The 25,773-nt window shown below is 40.4% G+C and overlaps 1 protein-coding gene across 1 annotated transcript in view; it reads right to left on the bottom strand.

Moving 5' to 3' along the window:
- Positions 1-2,312: 2,312 nt before the first annotated feature.
- The window catches only part of TPD52L1 (tumor protein D52-like 1), a 36,392-nt gene continuing 12,931 nt past the window's right edge, over positions 2,313-25,773 (bottom strand). Inside the window, 5 exon segments of the mRNA XM_009870856.1 lie at positions 2,313-2,444; positions 6,005-6,065; positions 8,651-8,689; positions 11,410-11,424; positions 18,556-18,657. Coding sequence (XP_009869158.1) covers positions 2,313-2,444; positions 6,005-6,065; positions 8,651-8,689; positions 11,410-11,424; positions 18,556-18,657 — 349 coding nt within the window.

Here is a 25,773-nt window from a genome sequence, read left to right as displayed (position 1 = left end):
CCTCCTTTGACCTTCCCCCCTACACACTGCGGCCCCTGCCGTAATGACGATAACACATCATTTATGTGGATTTATGTGGAAGAGAAGCTTGTCTGGAACCTACCCCCACTAACATACTCATGCAAGCTCTTTAAATTATGCTCTTATTGAATATAGTTAAAAGCAATTTATTGCTTTTTCCAGAATAATTTTTCTATGTGTATGTGCATATACATACATACATGTATATTTAAATAAAGTGAGATTTAGATTAGTGTCCTGTAGAAGGTGACAGTGCTTGGACTCCATGTTTAAATCTAATCTTGGCTGCTGGCTGTGCTCAAAAGAAGGTCAAGAGTTTTAGACCTAGGAGATGTTTTCTGCGGTGTGTTTTAGTTTCACTGAACTTGGTTCAATTTTCTCCTTTGAACTTCAAAAGTTTTCAAAGCTTGGGCCACAGGTTTTCATGGGGTATTTCAGGTCAAGAAGGAACTGAAGAGATTAAAAAAATTGAAGGAATGGCAGATTATGTTCTCGCAATTTACCTTGCTACTCTGCTGTGACACAGCAAGGCTTAGAGATGCACAGTAATACTGGTAAATACTCAGAATTAAAAAAACATCACAAAGTATGAAAGAGATTTTTTTTTTTAATAAGCATATTAGTAACTTCATTTACACAAAATTGACCATTAATATCTTAATTTAAATAAATTCACATTTATGCACAAACCCATGTAAAATAAACTAGCAAACTGTCATGAGAAAACTATACTAAAACCCTAATTAGATTTGCTCTCATGCTAAAAATCACACCAAAAGAGGCATTTGATATAAATGTCAAAAGTTAACTTATGTCCAGAAGAACATTACAAAAGGACTTCCAACTTTGTAAAAACTGTAACAAAAGCCACACAGGAATAAAATCACTTAAAGCCAAGTTTTCTCACAAGATTTTAAGCAGTCTGTAATGTTGAACTTACTAACACTGATTTGAAGCTTTGGCTTATGCTCCCCTCCCTCCCCCCAAAAAAGCATCAATTTTCAAAAGTAGCCAGACTGTGTTCCAGCATGTTTATGCTTTACTGATAAAAGATTTGCTCATCTCAGTCTGGTGAACCAAGTAGTGCAACATGCAGACTGACACGTGCTCACTAGACAGCAAGATAGTGTCACAAGCGTGCTGCGCTTTTTTTGTTTGAATTTTTTTTTTTTTAAGAAAAAAGCGTTAAAAGGCTGCGTGAAGACATGCTGAATCAAAGCAGAGAGATGACTGGCTGTTGGCAATTAAGCAGATAAAAATGCGTGGGGTAGAATTATGTCCTGGAGTGAAGCATGACAAAACTTGACACCAGAAGTGAAGTACCTGCTCATCCTGTGTGTTGTGAGAGCCTGGGGTTTATGCTAGCAGCTCTGAAAAGCAGACTGAAGGCGTGGGCTCTCTAACCTATGGCACATCGTAAGCCAGCTGTTGGTTTTGTATTCCTTCGCTTAAGGCTGTATCTTGACTGAGGCTCATAAATATACCTTCCCTAATTTTTAAGGGGAAGATATGGAGGCAAAAATACTAGAGGTTCCCTCCATTCTGCTGCTTTTTGTAATTAATGCTGTCGAGTCTTATCAAATCACAGAGAGCAAGCGATGGAACATATTGTTAAACTGAAGCTTTTCCAGCTGCAAGGATCATCTTAAATCGGCACCTGTCATCAGTTCAGTCTCTACAGGAATAACTGGGTGTCTTTTCCTGTCCTTAACTGCTGACTAATGGGTGGAGGGCAAATGCTGGGCTGTACCAGTGAAAGAGAAAAAACTTACTGTGACAATAAGTGATTTTAATTCTGTTAGGAAATAGATCATGTACAGACACTCCTGAGCAAAGGGCTCCTGGTATGGCTGGTAGAGAGCTGGTATATGGACAACTGCTGGCTGTAGAAAACTGCACAGCTCTAGGTCCATCTGCCTAGTGTGGCGCTGAAAGGGGAGTTGGAAACCAACAGATAGAAAAAAGTAAGCTAAAAGAAATAGGCAGATTGTTGGAGGGAAGTTACGCAAAAATGAAAACCATTTTGGTCACTTAACATAGAATTTAGAGCGTTGTAAATCAATGACTTGCATGTGGGTTCTACAGTGTACATCAGGTGTACCTGATGATAAAAAGGCCCATCCAGAATACAAATATAGAGAGGAAATGTTTCTCCAGCACAAGGCCAGGGAGGCAATCTTCCAAAGCTGACAAAACCTTGTTGCAGAAGTTGGGTGGTGAGGCAGGCCTAAAAATCACTGGCTGGGCAAGTCTCTGAAGAGAGGCATGTGACGCTCAGGAGGGCCTGCGGTCTAACACTGAAGCTCTTCTTCGCTCTCAGGGAGTCGAGTGCCAGCAAGAGAGCTCTGAGCGCTGGCGTGGGCTGTAGAGCTGAGAACTTCTTCAAAATTGCCCCCTGGGTGGCTTGTCCCACCAACCTTGGTCTGGAACAAGGCAAACAAAGAGAACAGCAAGTTTCTCTGCCCACACTGTAGCAAGTCCTGTTTGCATTCCACACCACAGCCATGGAAGGCTGGGAACCATTCAAAGCTGACAGAAATCGTGTGGTGTTGGGCTTTTCTTAGAAGAAAAGCTATAAAAATAGTCAAATAAAGCAATCCCTTTCCTCCCCCAATTTCTAAACCTCCAGGCTGCAATCACAGAACCTGCCAGTGGCACTTACGATATGCTTAAAGGACCCAGTCCCTAAGGAGATCCCCAGCAGGCTCCTAGATCCCACCAGTAGTCTTAGTGTGTTTCCTTACATGGTTAGTTCGTGCTGGTTTCACTGCTTTTATCCAGTTCTACACAGGCTGGGTAGGAGACAGGTATCAAAACGAACTGGTTCATTTGCTGAGTAAAGTGACCCATCTGCCAGCAACGGTAACACAGCTGCTCTCAAAATACATAAACCATACTGGGATTTCAGACAGCAGAAGGGATATAGTAACCAAAAAACAAAACCAGCAACTTGTCACCCTCTAGGTCCTTGTAGCTACCTAGATACGGTGAGATAAAACTGCCCATGGCATTTTCCTGTGGGGACGGGGGGAAGGGGATAGCTAGTTACATTAATGAAACCTACGACAGGGCGCTCACACATCACCTACTTTCAAAATGCTTCCATTTGCTCAATTTCTTAATGTAAGTATTAGAAATAAAACCAAACAAAATCTCTGAAGTAAGAGTTATCCTAAAAAAGACAGAGCTTTTATCTAAAGATACGGAAATGCTCAAGACTAAGTGACAAAGAGACAAAGCTGTTTTGACTGGCTTGTCTTGGTAAGAAAATGTTCTTTTGTGGTTTGGCTTGCTGATATGCCCACTCGGAGCTGATTCAAGCCTGAAAATACGGCAAAACTTTTAACTCCATCCTAGAACTGCAGCAAGACTTAAAAGACAAGCTGGCTTTTTTTTTTTTTTTTTTTTTTTTTCTCCAGTCTGTCAGCCACTGGATGCTTAGGAAGATTAATTTAATTAAATTAACTTTGTGGCCTAAGTTTCCAAAGGGTTAATCCTATGTAATCCTTTTTTTCATCAGCTAGCACAGGAGCTTGCCTAGCTTGAAAGTTCAATAAACTAAGGTAGTAGCAGGCTACAGGATGGTGTAAATAACTTTACTGAATGCCTCTGCCCCAATACCTCAGTGTTTAAGGAAACATTTGATTCATCAGGGTTCTGATTTTCAGAAGAGTTGAAGAGAACGAGGCACGCAAGTCCCATTGATTTCCAGGGCAATACACTCTCCTACGAAAGCTGCAACCTAAAGTCCAAACTCCCAAGAGCAAATAAAATCTAATTTGAGATTTGACTTCTAAATGTATGAAATCTTGCCCTGGTTTGAGCTAAATGAAACGAATTCTGTTCAGTGATTTTTAAATTTCCAGCTCAGTCTCTTCTGAAAGGCTGCACTTTCTGAAGTGAGCAGAGTGTTTTTGCAGACAGTGTGTGCTACTGGCAGTGATAACACCTGATGTTCGCAGTTACTGCCTGGGACTGGGATGCAGAAAGGCTCTTGCTGATACTTATTCCTGTAGTGACCAAGGCCACTGCTGGCTCCTGTGTGCCACGCTGGGGGTGCCGGGTAGTAAGAGGGGTCACAAGGAAGTCAAAGGTTGCACCTCCGGGGGGTAACAGACAGGACAGGTGACCAATAAGAGTATTCCATCTCATATACATCACATTTAGTTTAAACTGGGTGATCACGAGAGTTTAGGTCTCTTTCTGCAATGGCCGGTGTCCAAGGAGGACTCTATCTGACCTCTCCTGCTTTTGATCCTGATCCTGAGTTCCCGAATCCAGCTCCTGTATCCAGCTCCTCTTCCCCAGTGCCTCCTGCTCTGCAGCATCAGTGGGGATCGGTATCAGGGGAGGGGCAGGGGAGTTGGGTTCAATATTGGGCCTATGTATAATTGTATATATTTCTTTATTATTTCACTATTATTTCCATTATGGTGGGGGAAAGTCAGGGTTAGAGAGGATCAGTCTGTGTTTTAGTGGCCAGCCCAGCCCTAACCCATGACAAATGTGAACATCATTACAGAACACTGTAGGACCACTTAAAATCTGTAGCTAATATGGAGGATAGAGGGGAAAAAAAGGCTACTGCTATTTCTTTCAGAAGTGTCTCTGGGAAGTTCTCCACTTTTTCAGACCACAACAGGATCCTAGAATTGAAGGGACAGTCTATGATTTCTCCCCCCACTTCCCAGTCTTCTTAATCTTGCAAGCCTTGGAGCAGAGGCAGGGAGAAGGAAGAACAGTGCTGAGACACTCCCAGTTGCATTCCCCCACTGCATGAATCAGGTTGAATACAAAAAGCATTTTCAGTTAAGGTGACAAGAATGACTAGGAAGATGTACACAGGCAATGAGCGGCGGCCTTGGGGCGTCTGGGTTCTGTTCTAGCTCCTTGGGATGCTCCTAGTCTTCCCTGGGATGCTGCCTCCAACCTGTGAAACTGAGATGATGTTTCCTTCTCTGATATAGGGCAATGGAGATGACACGACCCCACACTATTGTGACTTCAAGTTTTCAGAAGAGCCTGCTGCTAAATAAATGTGAACATTCAAAAGGTCAAAGTGATAGAGCAACTGTACGTTCTTTGATGGGCATGCATCTTTAGAAAATAAATAAATAAATAAATAAAATAAATCAAGCTCTCTGCTGCTTACTTTCCCCAGAGACTGAGCAGAAAAGTTTAACTGCAGTATGATTTTACAGTGGCAAGGAAAAAACATACCCTCCCTGTGCACCTGCTGCTTCAATTGTAGCTGTAATTTGCATTTTCTGTAACAAGGAATGTCTTTCTGTCCCACAGGGAAGGCTATTTTCTTGCCTTTTTAATGCTTTATAAGTTGTAATACCCTATGATATTAATCTAGTGTTTTCAGCTCACCCTAAAATGAGGGGTGATCAATTTAGCCTTTGCCCACTGACAAACTGTACTTGGAACATGCTGGAATTTTTCTACCGCAGCTAAGTAAAATGCCATTTTATGAGCACACTTGACTTTATCGGATGAATAAGAATGATTAGGAGACAAACCCCCTTGTTCCCCACCCTAGAATGTACCTTACCATGCAGCAAAGATTAGCTCACTGCAAACTTTTTTTTCTGAATAAGAGCCTTAACAAGTGCTGTTAGTGATAACCAGTAACTTTGCCATCAGATCTTCCTGTCCCACAGTGAGCATCAATACAGATTTGAAATTTTTAATACAGTCAAAACGTTATGAGGCGTTGCTGCTTTCCATTTTAGTATGGCCAAATTTTTCATATTTCTGAGGCCACTTGTTTACTCTGGTAGACAACAGAAGTAATTTCTTAGTAACGAAGCAGAGAAAGACTATTGCTCTGCCCATTGCCTTTATTTTCCATTGGTGCAGTTCAATGAAATTCTTGATGGAACAGCAAATTCAATTGGTCTTCTGTACAAATGACAGGGGCAACTAAGCTGCCACACCTTAACATGCATGGCCAGGTAATTCTGCCTCTAACCTTTACCTTAAGGCTTGTGACGGTGGTCTCAACCTTCTCCTCAAACGATTTGAATGTCGGTGAATTCCTTGGAGAAAAAAGAAAGCGGAAGGAAGGAGAGTCAGTTGCTCACATAATGGTGTAACTCCACAACTTGATCACTTCTTACCAGGCAACAATGCAAGGACAGGACGAAGACCATTATAGACTGATAGGGTAAGGACAGTCACTTGTGCTCTGTCAGTCAAATCCAATTAGGGTAATGAGATGAGTTTTTTTTAGCTACAAATTTGCAAAAGCAGAACCTGCCCAGTAATTGAAACCAAACAATGTCTAGCCTGCCTACCCTCTGATACATCTGTCATGATCTCAGAACAACCAGAGAACGCTGGCTGTAGTGCTGCATTTCTATGGTTTTATCCACTTGCGTTGTTGCTGTAAAGAAATTAACGCTTCTTTTCAGCTGATGAGCAAGTTCATAATCTACATAATTAAAAATATGACATTTTAATGTTCTGAGGCTAGGATGAAGGAGATTAGAACTACATAGGAAGTGGGTCCCAAATGCCCTATCAAGAATCCTGACCACTCACTTCATGATTTTGTGGCCACAGGTGTATCGTGCTGCTTTCAAAGACAAAGATTTTAGGGAGACTGCCTTCCTAGGATGCCCCTCTGACAAAGCCAAGCTCTTCTCTGCCTTTCACTCCTCACAGAACAGAACACAACACTTTGGGAAAACCGTGAGTTGAACATATCTTAAAAGAATAATAATAACAGGCAACAGCTGTGATTTTCCTTCTTACAGCAAATCACATATTTGGTTTGCTGGCTTGCCTGACAGTCTTGCTTGTTCTTTCTTTCTTTCTCCAAAACTTAAAATATAGCTTCTCCCTCAATTTAAATAGAATCTTTTTTTTTTTTACATTTCTTCCTGCAAACAAAACATACTGACCACAACTAATATCCATCGTGTAATACTATGAATGGCATGCATACGCTCTTTTCAAGTGAGAGTATAGTTCCCCATAGGCATCTGTACTCCAGTTACCCCTCAACTGCTTAGATGGATGTCTCTTCTCCCTTTTTCACAGCAGCTTCCCCACTGCTGACAATCTCTGTCCTGTGTAGGAAGACATGCTAGAAGTGGGCAAGCTGGAGTGAGTACAAAAGTTTGTCTCCTACTCCAGCTGTTTAGCCAGCACAAAGGACTTGGGCAAATCTACAGTGGCTAAAGGCGACCTTCTTCTGGTTCTCTGCTACTTGCTTGACAACTGAGAGCTCAATTCTAGCATATTTTGTGCTTCACTATTAGTGAAGATAGTGCAGCTCAGAAACTGTTGCCCAACAGTGTTCTTCTTGTACTTTCTTTACCATAAGAAATGAAGAGGTGACAGGATCTCTCTTAGCTCAGTGCAGTATAATCAAAGCAGTTACTTAAGTGTTTAGTTCTTCAGCTTTTTTTTTTTTCCCACCTATTGTGGCATATCCAGAAAGAGATTATAGAAACTACTACCACTGAATGAGCAGGGTACCCCCTAACAACACGGCCAATAGTGTACATTAAAAACACCACCTTCATTTGTTCCTACATGAAATAAAACATAATGTTGATTTTTAACCATAACAGAGGTTCCTCGCAGTGGAACAATGAGGCAGAACCACTTTAACCTGGCAGGTGCCGATGCCTCTGTGTCAGCCACAGAAGAAGGCAAACACACGCAGGAGCCTGTGCTTCATGTTTGCAAAGCAATGAAGCCAATGGTTGCTGAAGCTTTAGTGTTCCACTGCATCCTCTTTGAAAGCTCTGGGAACTGACCAGGAGCATGATGATGCTAAGTTAAGGAGCATGATGAGTCTAAGTTAAACTGAAAGGACAAACGGAAGCCAGTTGAAAAAAACATGCAGATTTACTTTTGGTTTCTGTTAAATTGGTAACAAACTATTAATAAGGCATGAAGGATCAAAAGGAGAAAGAAATTGAGTTTCATGAGTGATGTTTGACCCATAGGTCACACTGGTGAATGCTTGCCTTGAACTATCCACTGGTTGAAGTTGAATGAATTAGCATCCAAGATATAGTTAAGAGATCTGTTTTCCCCATGTGCTTGGCAGGGAGTGGGAATATTCATATATTTAGAGACCAAGGTTGTAAAAAGAAAGCTAGATCCTAGTTTTATTGAAAACAGTTGGAGCTTTACTTGAATAGACATCAATATTCGGCTGCAGTCAAGTAAAGCATGATTATAGCCATTAAAGTATGAAAGCACTCATATAAAATCCTTCCATAGGATCATGATCCAAAGCCTGCTGGAGCAGAAAGCGTCTCTGATGTTAATGAGCTTTGGATGATGTTCTAGAGACAGCAGAACAACTGAATTTCAGATTCAGTAACACAAACCTGGTAACAATCAGCTACCCAAACACATCTCAGAACTGCTTCATTTACTCAAAGGCTTGTACAAGAGATTAAACAGTTAATACAATTAAAAGGAAAAACCCCACAGATGGCCTGTCCTGCAGCTCTTATCTACATGAATAACCTTAATTGATTGAAGTGGGACTATTCATCCAGCTAAAAACTGCAGGATCAGGACTAAAGTATGCAAATCACCCCCCTTCATAACACCGTTGAACATCATCACAGCACATAGGACATGGGTGGCACATTACCTCATCGCAGGCATGCTTATGGAATGGCGAATAGAGTAACTGTGGGATGAAAACAAAAGAAAAGTAAAAAGTTGTAAACTTCAGTTTTTAATATGATTATAACATGTAATTTTTATCTTTTAATTCAGCTTTAAAAATAAATATACATATTCCCAAGAGTGCTGGCACTCTTCCTCTCCTGATGGCAACAGCTTGTCAAACTCACCCATGAATTCCAGCTCACGTTCAGCACTGAAGATCTTACCACCACATTCTCATGTGAACTGACCAGCAATTTAACAGGGCTCAGAAGAATGATGCAGAACAGTTCCTGGCAATATCCGTTTAAATGATGCAGACCTCTGCTATCTACAGAGAGAGGCAATATGTGACAGGGAGAGCTACCTCTGTGTTCCTCAGTGACGGACCGTAAGCTCTGTGTTGGGTGACTGCAGCACACCTCGGTTTGTGAAGGTAAGCAGAGCTGGTCTGAGGCAGTAGGTGGACAGGCAGTTGCCTTTCTTGCATGTACAATGTGTACAGTCCTAACAGCCAGAGCCAGCCCTAATTTGTACAGAGTCCTGCACAACAGGCTACCTAAACAAGAGGTTTCTTCAACCAGAGAAGCAGCTCTCAGCTGTAGCAGGTGCTGTCCCCCATCTCTCTAGGATGTTCTGCCTCCTTCTTCACACCTCAACACTACACCAAGGCTAGAAAACTGTTTTCCACCGCTCTCATCCAATTCTCCACTTCCCTCCTCAGACTTCCCAACAGCAAGAGTATTGGAAGGCTGGCAAGTGGAGGATTGAGCCTCTGTGTCACTCAGAGTTCCCCAAACTGTGTTGCGCACCATTAATGCTGTAGACAGCTGCCCACCCAAACCATTTGTCTTGGCCATTTTCTACCACCTGAGCCACCAAAGCCAACTCTGATATCATAGTATCACCTCCTCCCTGCTGCTGGGAAGCATCAAGCCTGTTCTGAATATGAATCTTTATTTGAAGTATAAGAACTGCCCATAAGTACACTTAATCTGAACATTTTAAGTAAACAGTGCACTGCTAGAGTACTCATTTCAAAAATTCAGGCACGGCTGCTTTTCAGTGGTGACTGACAACTGCAGTCTGGTCTGATTGAGAGCAGTAACAACTGTACTTTAAGGGACACCAACATTTGGCTGCAATCAAGCAAAGCATGATTACAGCATTAAAAAAAAAAAGCCCTCATACAAACAGCACACGCATTTGTTCTAAACTATGCAAATCCAGAGCAGCACTGTGTCCGTATACACACAAATGATATTTTTTTTCCAGATTAAAGATTCAGAAATGGGGCGGGAGGGAAAGAACTATCTGGCAAGCAGGTGGGACAATAAGATCTTACACAAACTGTTTGTTGTTGTAGACATTTTAAGGCTTCTGCTAAGCTCAAATAGATAAGAACTGACAGCAGACAATGCAAATATTTCACGTTCGATTTTTCATAAAATTTTTAAGATTTATGGAAGATTAGCCCAAACATTTTACAAATGCAGCAAATCTTTAACAATCCTAGCTAAATTAAACAAGCGTGTTTGCCATTTTAGTCTTGTAACACATGACAAATAATATGCAAAAAGAAGAGTTTGGAGATATTTCAGCATAAGGCTGCTCCTCTTCTAATAGCAAAACATTCTAAATACGAAGGTTTAAGTAAGAAGATTACATTGTGCCAAATTAAATTCACACAGCTGAGAGATGGCAAGTGACAGACAATCTGAATACTAAGTGCATATTTTACTGAGTTCGTCTTTTAATTCCTCAAAAGAGGTATGGATGCAAGTTATAGGAACAGTGCCAATATCTTTTACTAGAAGGCTAAACATTAAGATTTTCAAAGACATACATGTCTGTGATGATGATCAGTGCAGAGAATAGAGATCCTTTACAACAAAGGTCCCTAAACATTAAATTTTTGTTTCATGTCAGAGTACGAAGATCAATCTATGCCCCATTTTGAAGTTTTCTCAATGAAGGAAGAGTCCACATTCGGACCACTTAGCTGAACAGAAGCATTGTTCTTGAGCTGTCCTGTGCCCTGGTGATGCCACCAGGCCAGAGGGGCTGTGGGAGAATTCGGGACTGTTCAGCCCCTCTGCTGGCTGAACTGACATAAAGTCAGACCACTTACAGAATCTTTCAGCACACATAAAATTGTTTTATAATTCACCATATACTGAAGTGCTTCATAGCACCAACAGATTCATGCTCTAAATAAAGAACCCCTTTAATCATGCTCAGGACTTTGCCTACTATTGGAAATTTCCCCAGGAAAGACTTTTAAAGAGTGGCTGTGTACACTTCGTGACTAATATACATTTGATTTATTGAAGAAGAGGTAATTAAATACTTTACACAATCTTTATAAAACTCTGCTGGCTGAATAGAAATTTTACTGAACATTCGTTGATTACATTCCTACTTCTGACAGAAAAAGATGGTTGCAAGAATGAGCTTACATCTAAATAGGTTTTCCCCAAGAGCAACACCTTCTGAATGTGTTCATTATATGAATTTGAGACTAATCTACTCAAGAACAAGGCAAACACACTCTAGCCACTTATTCCAGACCTTTCCTTATTATACTCATCATACTACAAAAATGAGGCATTACAATTTAAATAGCATATGATTTCTATCATATAGAACAATGCTAAAAGGAAAGAGGTTACTACATTACATTCCATAAAACAAATCCTGTGAACTAGAGAGACAGTATTGAAGGAGAGAAAGGTGTCTTACCCAATTGAATGCGATCTGTCGCAGATGTGTAAGGAAAGAAAAGCAAGAGTTAAAAGTATCGTGAAAATGTAACAAAAATACACACATATATATGTATACATATGTATCTGCAGTATGTCAAACTGTCTGAAGAGAAAAATAAAACCATTTGCACTCAAATCTTGATGCTGTAATTCACACTAGAATGTGGATAGGCTTCAAAGCAAAAATTTTCACATACTCCTTCACTATGCAGTCACCTATTCTGTGCAACAAAGAACAGAAGTTTTGTCTGCCAGATTTTGTGTCCTCTTCATTAGATCAGATTTAAACAATGACAACTGATTTCCCTCCCAAAATCCCACCTTAATCTCGTTAAAGTATAGGTGAGGTGGAATGGTACACATACATCAGCAGCAATTGCCTTTTCATCTCCTCTGGATTTCTTAATCCTCTCTCAGTTGAGAAGGGTATGGAAAAAAGCCCTGTGGCTTTTAATTCCAAAAAGAACATTTTCTCTTCATTAGATCAGATTTAAACAATGACAACTGATTTCCCTCCCAAAATCCCACCTTAATCTCGTTAAAGAGAAAGTATAGGTGAGGTGGAATGGTACACATACATCAGCAGCAATTGCCTTTTCATCTCCTCTGGATTTCTTAATCATCTCTCAGTTGAGAAGGGTATGGAAAAAAAGCCCTGTGGCTTTTAATTCCAAAAGGAACATTTTCTAAAATACTTCTTGCTTGTTGAAAACAATACTTGAAACACTTTGACATTGTCTTCCAGCTCACAAGAAAGTTAGTTAAAGCAACAGAATTGGGAGAGGCACACCAATATACAGTATTCAAAGGATGTCATTAAAGTTCCAAAGTTAAGAAATGATGAGGCAGAGAACCTCTCCTTCATCTGTTTGTTACTGAAGTAGTCTTTAATTACAGATCACTTCAAGGGAACACCTGCCTCATGCCATGAGCCAGATAGATGGTGCACACTTAATGAACATCTCTTCAATACTTAATTTTCACATCCTTTTTCAATGTGTGGCATGATGCATTATTTACTGCACAATATCCATCCCTCGCTCTGAAAAAAAAACCACTGATTTTTTTTCAAGGTTATTTACAGGGCTTATCATCATGTTATAGTGGTGTGTCTCAAACATTCATGGATTTATTTTCACAACACATTTCTGCTTAGATCAGCTTAAGTAATACTGTTGCCGTATGTAGCCTTCTTTTACTACCTGCTGACTCCCAGTAACAGCCACCCCCTTTCTACACGCTAACACAGATACTTGTACAGCCATATGATGAGGAAATCTGTGTTAATGAAGAGCTCTCAAAACACAGCACAAATGCAAGGGTGAGTAGAAATGAAAGAAAACAAACTCCTTCACCCATCAGCAAAAGAAATGCCTATGAAATTACATTCTGAAGCAAGACAATATTACTGTTTCCCTTATAGGGTATATCAGAGACACAGAGGATTAAGAATGGTAGTTTGGGTGTCACAGCTACCATATTTCAAGGAATTCAGCTCCCAATGAATTCAGCAAGTTTCAAGTGCACAGACCATCCCCAGATCACAGAAACTCTGGAAATGCACAGCAAAAGGCTATGCAAAAACTTCACCAGCACCATCACAAGAAAAAAAACCCACAAAACAAAAAAAACAGCAAAAAAACCCAACAGAAAGGCAAAACAATAAAGGCATGGCAAAATTCAGCTCCCACAGCAATAAAGCAGTTATAGCTGAGCCATGTCCAACAGATACTGGCCTAACTTGCTTTTAAAAACATCCAGCAAGAGAGATTTCACAGCCTTCAGAAATAACCGGTGCCCCGGTCAGCTTTATAGCTGAATGCCTTTCCTGATCTCTTACATTAACCTACTATGTGCTGCTTCTTTCATTATTCAGCCACATTCATCTAGCCTGAAAACCAGCTCGTACAAACACTCTCACTGGCTATATCTTTGAAGTTGATTTTTTTTCCCCTCCCCGTTCCTTCCAGTTCACCTGCACACCCTTCCAAAGGCAGTGCCCTTGCTCTGGCCTGAATACTCCAGCTGAGCCCTCATCAGAGCTGAGCAGAGCAATTATCTCCTCACCGACATCACTCCTGTACCACTTGCTGGAATTAAGTTTGTAGCAGCATTGAGAGCGTGACAGCACTGACTCCTGCTGCATTTTTAAGCCTCTAGCCTAGCACTTGCTAGGCCTTTTTCTGCAAAGCCACTGCCCAGCTCGCTGGGCAGTGCTCCCCATCTCTTGCTTTTAAATTTTTTCCATCTGTCAATAAAGCTCTTTACGCTCTCCTATGCTGAATTTTATTTCATCATTTAAAACAATTTTGAATTCTAATCCTGCTGTCTAAAGTGCTTACATTCCCTTCCACTGCAGTCATCTGGGGATTTTAAGTGTACACATGATCCCATCAGCTAAACCTGTAATGAAAATGCTGAAGAGTAACAGATTCAGGACAGAGGCCTGCAAAATCCTGCAGCTACTGGCACCTCTTCTTTCAATAAAATTTTCAGCTCCCTATGCCCTCTTCCTTCTAAAGCAGTAACACCTGAACTGCATTTCTCTCGTTCACTTGCAGGACCACAAAACCAGTACCGACAGCCTTACCAAAGTCAAGCTCTATCACGTCTGCCTCCTCTCCGCCCTCTATGACAGGTGCTGTCAGTTCAAGATAATTGTTCTTGACAACCCTTTCATGGTTTTGACATCATGTTACCTTCTAGAGGCTTAGAAGCTAACAGGTTAATGCATTTCCCCAGTATCTGCCTTGCATTTCCCAAAAATTCCCTTGCCCCTTTGCAGAGGGATGAGCTTTGCCTTCCTTCACGCCTCTGGGACCTCATATGTCTTCTGTGCTGATTCCCATCATCTCCGAGAGGCAATTCAGTTGCCTCAATCGTGTCCCCAAGCCTTCCCTCCCCGCAGCCTTCTGTCTCCTTCCACGTGTGCCTTCTGACTCCTGGCAGGAATGAGGCATTATATTACCTTTATTCATCTTTAGAGCCAGCTCATCCCAGGAACTGCATTTGAAAGGGGGTCTGTGTGATCATACGATTAAAGAAAACGTACGAGACGGTTGAATGAAGATGTATAAGCAGTGTAACTGCTGACATTTAATTTGCATGCATGCCTTTGTTACCTTCATCTTTTAACACATTTACTTGTGTAGTAGTAATGTACGCGGTAATGTGCATGTAGCAGTGTAGTGAGTGCACATGGTTTCCTTTTTCCTTTTTATAAAGCAAACAAAAAAAGAAACCCCACAAAGTCTCACACTTGGTACCACAATTTACTTCTAAAAAGACCAACAGCCGGGCTCTTAAATCAACAGAGATAGCCACAGAGCAGTCCAGCCGTGTTGTACGAAAAGATCCAAACTTTACCAGCATGCAAAGGAGCAAGGGTTAAAGACCCTCAACTCTGTATCACACCTGTGCTCTACAAGGCAAGAGCCCTGTTGAAATGTTAGTGTAACCTCTACTGCTGTGATATCCAAGCCCATGCTACTGCCCTGTGAGTGACCTGGGACTCTTCTTTTCCCTTTTGATTTCCTTCTTCATGCCAGAAAATGTTAAAGGAGACAATATGAGCTCCAGGGGTGGAGAGGCAACAAAAAATCTTGACAGCATATTATTAGTCACAAGACCTATTCATGAAGAAGCTATTTTCTTAACTGTATTACTAGTGCCTGATTTGTATCATAAAGCAAAAGTATCTGTATACTGGTTTTATAAGCATTTCTGGTATTTATAACAAAATAATAATATTAAATAGAATGCATTACAACTGTAAAGGGACCCCACAAGCAGAAATAATTAATGCAAAATTTAGAAGATATAAAATGCTAGTGATTATTCATGCACAAAATGAATTAGAGAGCTGTGACACTGGAAATCTGGGGCGGAGATGAAAGAGAATCCCAGCAGCTGCATGAAAAGCACTTTGTCCCCAAAGGGTGGCTTCTCTGTTTTCTGGGACATGCGGAATTTTGACTTTTTCTGTCTTGTAGATCTTCTTGAATTCCAGCACAGCAAAATAGCACATTCAGGGGAGTCCATCTGGCCTGTTGTTGATATATGATATTTTAGTAATATTTTTAGAGAAAATACAAGGTGAAAATTAGGACGCTGCTTCTTCAGAACAGAAATATGTGTTTCATGTCGTGTTCTGCACAGCTGACAAAGCAGGCAATCTGGAAAACAGAATTTTGTTTCCCAAAGAAGGCAGGCTTCAGTATTTAGTCAGGCTGACTACAAACCTTTTCAAAATCACCATCGTCAAAGGCAGGGGGTAAGACTGCTGAACATACTGGGAATTATGATGATCATCTGGATTTTAGAAATCAGTTTCAAGTGTCTGCTCTGAATGAAAGCAGAACAGGGATTTGCATCTGGATGCCATTGGTGACTATCAACCTTAATGCCTAACCAAGAGAATTAAGCCAGAGTCTGATGTGTGTTTAAATCAGCATTATGGGACAGGGCAGTGATAATCCATATACTAGATCACTGAAATAAAATGGTTTGGATTAGCAAAAAAGGCCCGCAAAAAATGAAACAAAAAAAAAGCCTGCCTTCTTTCAGGTTACTCCCTCAAACACAGCCTGGCACTGGAGTGGAAGAGGGAAAGATTTTTAAAACCAGGTCATTTAAGTGATAAGGTTTACAGTGTGGCCCCACACAGAACTGCACCTGCCCAAGCTGAGACACAATCCGAGGCCAGTTTTATTGCTGGGGGAAGCATACCGACTGTTACTCCAAATTAAGGATGTTCAGCAGATGCAGAATACCCAAGTCATGCCGTGCTTTATGTAACTACAAGACATTGGCTGTACTGCTTGCTGCTTCATCAGGTCTCAAGAAAAATCTCCTGACCAAGAACTTAACTGCAACCAGCAAGCATCCACACACAAAAAAAATGAATAGCTGGTAGTTAATATTTTCCTGAAAAAATCCTGACCAGGCTCAAGGCAACAATTTGTTCAAAGAAAGCTTCGAGAAACAAGCTTCTCGATTAATCAAAATGCTTACAGGCTTAGCCTTTGGGTTAATGGGATAAACACCACTCATCTGCTTTCCAAACAGAGCCAGCAGCACAAACACCATGGGGGTGGGCACTGACAGGTAGGACAAATGAATTTAGTAGCCATCAGTAAGTAATATTAAGAAATATTAAAGGCAAAAGACATTCTGTTACAGTGAAGATACTGCTGCCTCTGCAGTTCATCTCACACCCTATGCAAAGCACAAGCAACAGGACCTGAGAAGTACTGAGTTGCTATGAGCCATCCCTCCCTCTGTGACCAAGTGCCAGCGTTCAAGGCGTTTGCACACCGACCTCACCAATCAGTAGGCTCGTCTTCATCACAGGAGAAAGTGTTAAGAAAGAATGGGAAATGAAACAGAGAGTATGTTGGTGCCACGTGCGGCATACGCATCTGGCACATTTCTCATATACACCGAATGCAGCTACAAATGCAGGAAAGGCAGTAAGAACAAAGAGCGGTAGGAAAAACCTTGTGAAAGCAACTCATGCAACTGGAGCCTCAGCCTGTGAAAGAGGGAACTGAAGTGAAATAGGATAAAACCATAAAGTGAAATATGGTAAAACCACAGGAAATCATGAGTGACAGGAGGGACAGCAGAAAGACTACACTCACTGTTTCTCATAATAGAAGAGCCAGAAGGCATCAAAAGGAAGACCAGGGAGACTCTGAACAGAGAATGAATGAACGAACAAATAAACCACACACTTCTTTACCACATAGCTATGTGTTCATCTGCGGAGACATGAGGTGTTACAAATGTCAAAAGCTCATACAAGTTAAAATGTGTTACAAAAAAAAAAAAAAGAAAAGAAAACCACTTCAAAGACCTTTAAATGAAAGCTCAAACCTCTGTATTAGAGAGTTTTCAGCTCTCAGATTGCTGAATGCTAAAAAAATGCATTGGAAAAATGTAACTGTACAGCTCACTACTCTTAAATTCTTTTCTAGGCATATACTACATATGGATCTTTGGCTTTATCAAGTCAAATAATTCTTAGCTTATGCTCATATCCTGATTGCAAGTCACTCACTAGATTTCCAGCATAAACCGCAATGTGGAAAAAGAAACTCTAAAGCAGATCACACAGTGATAAAAATTATCCCTTTTTAGTTTCACTTAGAAAAGTAGTACTTCTGTAGAGGGTTTATTAAGCTCTAAGAAGAAATCCTAAAGATTTCTTAAGATTCAGATTAAAAATAATAAAGTTGGAAAAGTAAGTTTTAGCTGCCAAGAACTAGATTTGAGCCATCTGCAGTAAAAAAACACCCCACCACATATAAATTTGAAATACTGTAAAACTGATTCACATAGTTCTTAGAATACGGTTACCTTACACATTACAAAATGACCAAAAAGTGAGTACATACCAGTATCTCTAATATATGAGAGCCTAATTCTGCAGCTCAAACAATATGTTGTAGAGCTAACCATGCCCATTCCTTTCATCACAAAAAGTCATCTCCCTAATACATGTGAGAAGTTCTGTAGTCCTGCTACCAAGCTGAAAACTGAGGTGCTGGTTCAGTGTGCCATTTCTTCATTTATACTCTCATTTTGATGAACTTTAAGATCAGCTTTTTTAAGTACATCAACATATACAGCCTGACATTTAAGTTCCATTTAAGTGACAGTTCTCCTGACCCTAACTCCTGTTGCTATCATCATCCTTTTTTATACGTACAACTGCAGAACAAAACTTTGCCTTTGTACATCTTGAAAAAGCTGATTAAAAACAGCCTGAAATATTTTTTTTTGATTTATTGTTCCACAAGCAGCTCCAAGGCAGGCTTGTTTTCTTCAGCCACAATTTTTGTTTCATTTTACTTGTACATCTACTTGAGCTTGCAAAGCTATTCCAAAAGGATTTCAAACTGCATCTTTTTTTTTTTTTTTTTAAACGAGGAACGAAATAAGAGTTCTGTCTTCATTGTTATCCCTTCCTTTTGGTTGGCACTAGGAATGTTACAAAATACTCTTGACTACAAACTACTTGAACCTTTAAAACATTAACTTAAAAGGAAAATAAGAGCTGACAGATGTCTTATACTTTTCATCTTCAAAATAAGACCAGAGAAGCAGCAGACCCCTGTACCTCATATCTCCAAATTTCTTGCTGATAGCAGTTCCTACATTGCTGATAGCTGCTGTTGCTTTTTGTCCTGCATGGCTCAGGGTCTCATGTGTTTTCTTGTAACTGGAAAAAAAAAAAAAGAACAGAAATAATGATAAATATTTAAAGAGAGAGGCTAGAATCCCACACAATTAATTCACTTTGCCTTTATTCCCAGCCACTGAAAGGTTAAGAAACAAAATAACTGCAGCACAGACCAAATTACAAAGATGCCTGCTTCTTCACAGCTTTCTAAATGCAGTTTAATCCTACAAGCAACACTTCACTGTGACTCTCCACTTTGCAGATAACATCCCCTGAGTGGATCAGTGCAAGTTATTTAAAAGTAGGATACAGTGATTTGTTTAACAACTATTTGATATAGTTTCTGTAAATTTATATCAGGTAAGCATTCTTGCAGTGGACACTGACTTGGTAGCAAAATCTGCTGCCTAGAGCACAGAAAAGAATCAGGACATAAAGAAGTCTGCTCTTCTGTGCATATGCATATTAGGTACATTTAACAGATACACTTCAAAATGATTTGTTGATATTTAAAATTAGACAAAATTGATCAAATCTCTTTCATATGCTATAACTGTACTTTTTAAAAATTTCCTTAAAAGAAGGTGGTTTTGGGAGACACAGAGAAAGAAAGATAAAAAAATCTAGACAGTGAATGCATATTCTTAACAGCACTGAATCCCTTTAAAGTCATTAATTTCAATTTAGCATGCACATTCAAGCACAAAATCATCTTAACTTCCTGATCCAGAATATATGCTCTGACCCACATAGACTCTTCCGTACAGTTAAGCTGAACGCTCAGAGGAATCAATAAGCTTTTCTGCACAGATGCTTTTTTTGCTGAGTAAACTAACCCTGAGCACGTCAGAGGCTTCCTCCTGAGTAAATTGTCTGACACTCCCAGTGACGCAGACAAGCTCAGAATTAGAAGTACTGACTAGTAACAAAAGGAGAGCGCATTAAAATCAGTCTTGTACCCTGTGGTGTGCGTTGGCAGACAAGAACTGAAGAAATGATCATGAAAAATTCAGAAATGCAATTCCACTGGTTCTCCTTCAAACAAGTTCTGTAAGTTTGTAAATGTGTACCAAAATATACTGGATATTAATACAAAAAATAAATCTCTGTGCTTAACTCCTTACACACAGTATTTTCTTCTTATTTGTGAAAGCAATATAGTTTTGTGGAGGCAGGTGAGGAAATAAGGGAAGATCAGCACTTGCAACACAGCCCATCGCATTTTATGTCAGGTCCTTTTACCCTCAGCAGCACCTATTGCTGAAAGTCCCCCATTGAGGACAGTGTTTTACAACCCACAGGTTAGAAGGCAGATGCCAAGCAATGCTCTATTCTTCCCGACAACAGTCTATCAACAATTAATTATTCTGAACACAAACACTTCAGGTTTATGTTCCTAAGCCACAAAATATCTTACAGACTACTAACCTAACACGTGAACTGCCACGTGAAATGGCTCCTTCTTTGAAGGTTCTCATCTCTGTTCTCACTGCCTAGAAAGGCGGTCTACAGGGAGCAACTTAGACCGGGGTACCAGATCTCTAGAAACCTGAGGTTAAATAAGCTCAGTCAATCACACGCACAATATTGAGTGACAACAAGGGCTAAAACATTGCAACAGTGCAGAAGGAGCACAAATTATAATTAGAAAGACAGGAGGACTGGTTATGCCTGGTTTATTTCTTCTGAAGGTATATAAAGAAGACCAAAACATTTGTTTTTACTGGGTCTCTTTTCTCTTCAGCCCTGTTGTCTGTTCCTGGACACAGCAAGATTGCAATGCTCTTATTTCACCGAGGCCTCATTCTCTAGCTTAACTAGTTTAGTAACTCTGTCATTCTCGTGCTGTCAAAGGACATTCTCTCATATAAACTAGAGTGAGACGAGACCCTAAATCAGACATTAATGGTACTTCAGTCAAACGATGAGCATGTAGCTTTTGTTAAGTGTCACCTATGAAAAAAAAAAATTAACCGAATACTCTAATGCCTGTGGGTTTAAATACATACATATATAAGAGCATTTCTTAAAATACCTAAGTTATTGCATACAAGTCTTCAGTCATTTTCCTAACAGACAAGTTTCCTAAACCATTCAGCACAAGTGGAATTTTGCTGATTATAAAATTAAGTCCACGAAGGTCTAGAGGGTCCTTGGTAGCAGAACCTACCTGTGTACAGGTTGACTGTACATAGTAAAATACTTTGCAAATATCCTTCTGAACTAACTTTTTGAAGATGACACCTTGGATTTCATCCCATTCATGGGCATATTCAGCTTTATGAAAAAAATACCTCCGTATCTTAACTTTCAGCTGCAGGTTCCTCACAATGTGTAAAATTGTTAAGACAATAGTCTCAAACACTCCATACAGCAGACTCAGTTTTAACTGAGAAACACTGGGGTCCCCTATGTATTTCTGAACATTACATTGATCAGAACACACCTTCTGGGGATTGGCTGAAACAGCACTGAGCTTGGCATTCCAACCAATATTATGTTTTCTCTGTAAATCCCCTAAACCAAACATCCTCCTCAGTATTTCCACTAGCAAGGAAGACAAAGAGGCTGCATTTGTGTTCCTAATGCTTTTAACATTATGTAACAGCATAAATCCAGCTAAGACTGTTACACAACTAGTCTTTTTTCAGCACCAACCTCAGCAAAAATGACCTTTGACATGAACCCCTCTTCCCTTTGGCAACACTGAAGAAGAGCTTTAAGGAAGAACAAAATAATAAAGGTAAAAACGTCATGCAACGTGCAATACCTGTCAGCAGAGACAAAGAAACAGCAATTTGCATCTCAGTAGAGCTCACTGACAGTTTGCTTAAAAATCAAGCCCCCCCTCATCCCTCCTTCTCCACCATTATGCATATCACTATGCCTTCCTCATAAATAATTTATCTTCCCGCAGAGCACGTTGCCTTCCTGTAGTTAGCTATGCTCCCTACTGATATACAGCACAGTATTTTAGTTCAGGTATTCTCATTGTCATAGCTACATTATACTCACAGCATTCATTTGCTACCTTGCCAAACACTCTGGTAACAATGATCTCTTCAACGTACTCTCTCTGACCTCCGGGAATCTTCTCAGTTGAATTAACAATCCCAGCCAGCAGTTTTGAGAGCCTCATGTAACACACACCAGTTGGCAGTTTTGATTTAATGCACTGAACACCTTACTTAACTTTCAGAAATTAAGATTAGAAATAAAGTTGCATATTCCACTTAAGATGTACTGACATTTATTCCCTGGAGAAAGCACTGTACGCACAGCTTAAGCCCCTGACAGCACCCACTGCTCCAACATGCTCAGTCTTCTACAAGATCTGCACACCCTCATCCTTTGAGCCGCCCTTGCTGGCCATCGGTGGGCAAGCACTGGCCACCCAGCTCATCAGGATGGGTGACAGCATCTCAACAGGCAGTCAGCCATCGGCTGCAATAAGGTCAGTGACCCTGAACCTGAAGGCAAGAAATGATCCAGCAGAAAACGAAACAAAAAAACAGAAAACCCAAACAAAAACCTTAAAGAGAATTTAGGACATGGAGATTCAAGAAACACCTTCCATCCAACCCACAGAGTCCATTTTTATACAAATACATCATTAGGCTCCATGCCTTTCTTACATTCCTACAAAGTCACTGTAACCTCCCCAAGTTTAACAGCATTGTGCCAGATGCCCAGTAGCACTAGTAAAAGTAGAAGAAAGCTGCTTGATTTATACAGTTAGAGTAGGAATGCCTTCTCTGGTTTTGTGGCTACTAGATGTACTCCACTGCACAGACGACCTGCTGGTAGTGGCTAACGAGGATCACACTTCATGCTTTTCATATAGCAGTAAATATTTATAGTGTATTTCATAGACATGAAGGATGAAACAAACATGGCATGCGAATTGCTGTCACAACTGTAAACCTGTAAAAAAAACGCACTTGTGTAATCTTGAACATTACCTTTCCATGTGATATCAACCTAAGAATTTTGTTCATCAGCTTCCAATTAGAATTTGTTAAAATAGGGTATTTCTTTAACAAAAACAATTACTTGTAAAACTGATTATAGAGGCTATGATAAAATATGCTGATATCACAGTTATATTCTGGTAATATGCCCGACACTTGTAAAACAAGCTTTAAAGATAACTCACATCTCCAGTACTGTAACATACTAATTAGGCAAAGCAGATTTGCAGCATATTTTGACTGCATTTTCACCTAACAGTTTCATATACTGCATTTAGGTTGTACTAGTTATATGACAACCACGTCTCACAGGCTGATTTTTACAGCCAGTGCAAGCAAATGAAAGAATATATCATTTCATAAAACACAACGTGTGATTCTATGAAAATAGTGCTTCATATAGAATATAGCCAGGCAGCGGACGTACAGAGAGGTCAGAGAACTAGATGTTTAAATGACCGACATCATCTGCAGGGTAAGACAAGATACCAATACTGTATGCTATCTGATCTCAGCTCAGTCGAATGCAGAATTGCCCTTCACATGGCAGAGTTAAATCTAACCCTCCTTTACAGGTGCACTACATAGACTGCTGACAGAGGTCTGCCTCAAATGTAATATTCATATTTTCCATGGCAAGCAGCACATTTCACAGAATCACAGAATGTTTGGGGTTGGAAGGGACCTCAAAAACTCATCTAGTCCAGCCCCCCTGCCAGAGCAGGATCACCTCCAGTAGGTCACACAGGAACGCGTCCAGACGGGTTTTGAAAGTCTCCAGAGAAGGAGACTCCACAACCTCCCTGGGCAGCCTGTGCCAGTGCTCTGCCACCCTCACAGGGAAAAAATTTTTCCTAATGTTTTTGTGGAATCTCCTATGTTCCAGCTTGTACCCGTTGCCCCTTGTCTTGTCATTGGACATCACTGAAAAGAGCCTGGCTCCGTCCTCCTGACACTCACTCTTTATATATTTATAAGCATTAATGAGGTCACCCCTCAGCCTCCTCTTCTCCAAGCTAAAGAGATCCAGCTCCTTCAGTCTTTCCTCATAAGGAAGATGTTCCATTCCCTTTGAGCTCCTACAGTAAATGATAAAGAATTTAAATTCAGCTTCTGTAAAATTAGTACATCTGCTAATTAGTACATCTTCATTCAGCACTGTGCCTTTCTGTCAATGCTGGTAAAATTAATCCACTTGAGAAACTCACTTTTGTGATAAAGATTACATAAGATGCAACAAAATGCAAACAATTGACAACGAAACCATACAGTAGAGCAGAGCCTGGCAGCACAAGCCATGCCTTATGGAGCTTGCTTCTTTTTAGTTTTCAAACCATTAGTCAGCTTGAGAATTACACTTCTGGAATCAATGTAAAGAGCCTCGATCTCTGAGAAATTCTCAGCTAGAAAACGATTTTTCTGTGGATTTTCTGGGAAAAAAACAGGCTCATCATGAATTAAGTTATGCTAATGCTCAAATAAAATAAATGCATATACAAACGGCAGATAACACGTACACAAATATTCTCTAAGAGCGTTCATACTACCATTTTGCCTACAAATGGACTCTAAGGTGTTGTGCAGTGGTTGGGTTTTTTTAGTGCTCGCCTGATGTTCACTGTAACTTCAAGCAAGAGATGCACGTTTTTAGACATTTTTCCCTTTGTCAGGTACATTAAAAACGAATTGAATCCGTGCTGGCACTTGGCTGGGTGCATGTGAGTAAATCAGTCGAAGGAAAGATGCTTCAGGTAATTGCTCTCCCTCAGCGAGAGGAAGGGCTGAGCTGGGGGACTGAACCTCTGCAGGTCACCTCCAGTAGCCAGGAGCCTGTGCGCAGCGCACGCAAGAGAACCTCTCGGTGGGCTGGAGAGAGTCACGGTTCAGGAAAGGTGCCAGATAAAGGGGACAAATACTCTGTGCTCTCCTGCATCGTAAATCTTAAAAAAAGGAAAGCCTTTGGAAAAACTGGGGATACAATTATGGGAAAGGCACTATTTGTGCCATGTAGCATTGAGCCAGGGAAAACCAAGCAATGGTGCTACAGTTAGTCTTCAGGGAGAAAAGCCACAACACGTTGCCTTAAGCAGAGATGAGTTTAAGATGTTCCAGGCCAAAACTTCACAGTTCACCTCACCTTCAACTATGCCAGTAACACTGAGAGCTCTGTACTGTACAGCAGATCAACAAAATTATGCAAAGTAAATGTATCCCAGCCTCCTTTTTCCTTTCTTCCCCTTCCTTTCTCCTCTTTCTCCCTTTCCTTCTGCTCCTTTTTTCCTTTCTTTTTCCCTTCCCCTTAAACTTTCCTTTTCCCTTCCCCTTCTTTAACTTTCCTTTTCCCTCTTCTCTTCTTTGAAGCAGGCATGAACATTGCCTGTTCTCACCCAAAGGACACAAAGTCAATAGAAGTGAGAGGCTCCCTTTACCTCCATATAGTACGGCCTCACACACAGCTAAGGTGCTTGCTAAAGCCAACATGCAATTTCTTCACTTACACAATTGCTACATTTACTTGCAAATTTAGAGAAGAAAATGTCAAAAGGTGATTACACACTGCAATGAACAGAAACACCCACATTTCTTTTACTACCACTCATAACAAGTATGTGTGTGGGAACACGGTATGCTGAATTCCTGAAAGTCACAGCAGGACTGCCGTTGTCCACAAATTGTATCTGACTTCCTGAGAAAATTCTGAACCTCTGGAACACAGTACTATATATTTAAAGTTATACTAATGAAGACTGCAGGTACTGCAGATTGTAAGTCCAAAACACATGCAGCGTAACTATTGCTTTCTATTTTCTCATCACCTGGCAGAAGTTTGAACTGCAAAACGTGAAGTTCCCACTATTTGTGGAAACCCATACAATTGTCCTCATGTTACCTACCAGCACAACTAAGCTCACTCACTTAGTTATCAACAGGTAGGTAATGGAGTTTCTTTAAGTTTTTACATATTCTAATAATTTATTGGCCATGGCTAATTTATTGGCCATGGCAGAACTTCTGTTTACAGTGGTTTGAATGTCTGGAGTATCGGGTTTTTTGGGGGGGTTAGCAGCAAAATCAACCATTTTCATTTCCCTAGAAGCTATCTGTGTAGTTACATTGCTATTCTATCCATGCACTGAAAGACAATCCATTTAAAGCAAAGATGCCTTACACCTTCCAGCAGTTG

Source organism: Apaloderma vittatum, unplaced genomic scaffold (genome assembly GCF_000703405.1).
Source record: "Apaloderma vittatum isolate BGI_N311 unplaced genomic scaffold, ASM70340v1 scaffold8506, whole genome shotgun sequence".
Classification (NCBI taxonomy): Eukaryota; Metazoa; Chordata; class Aves; order Trogoniformes; family Trogonidae; genus Apaloderma; species Apaloderma vittatum.
Note: the sequence above shows the minus strand (reverse complement) of the source record. Positions and strands in the feature narration are given on the sequence as shown.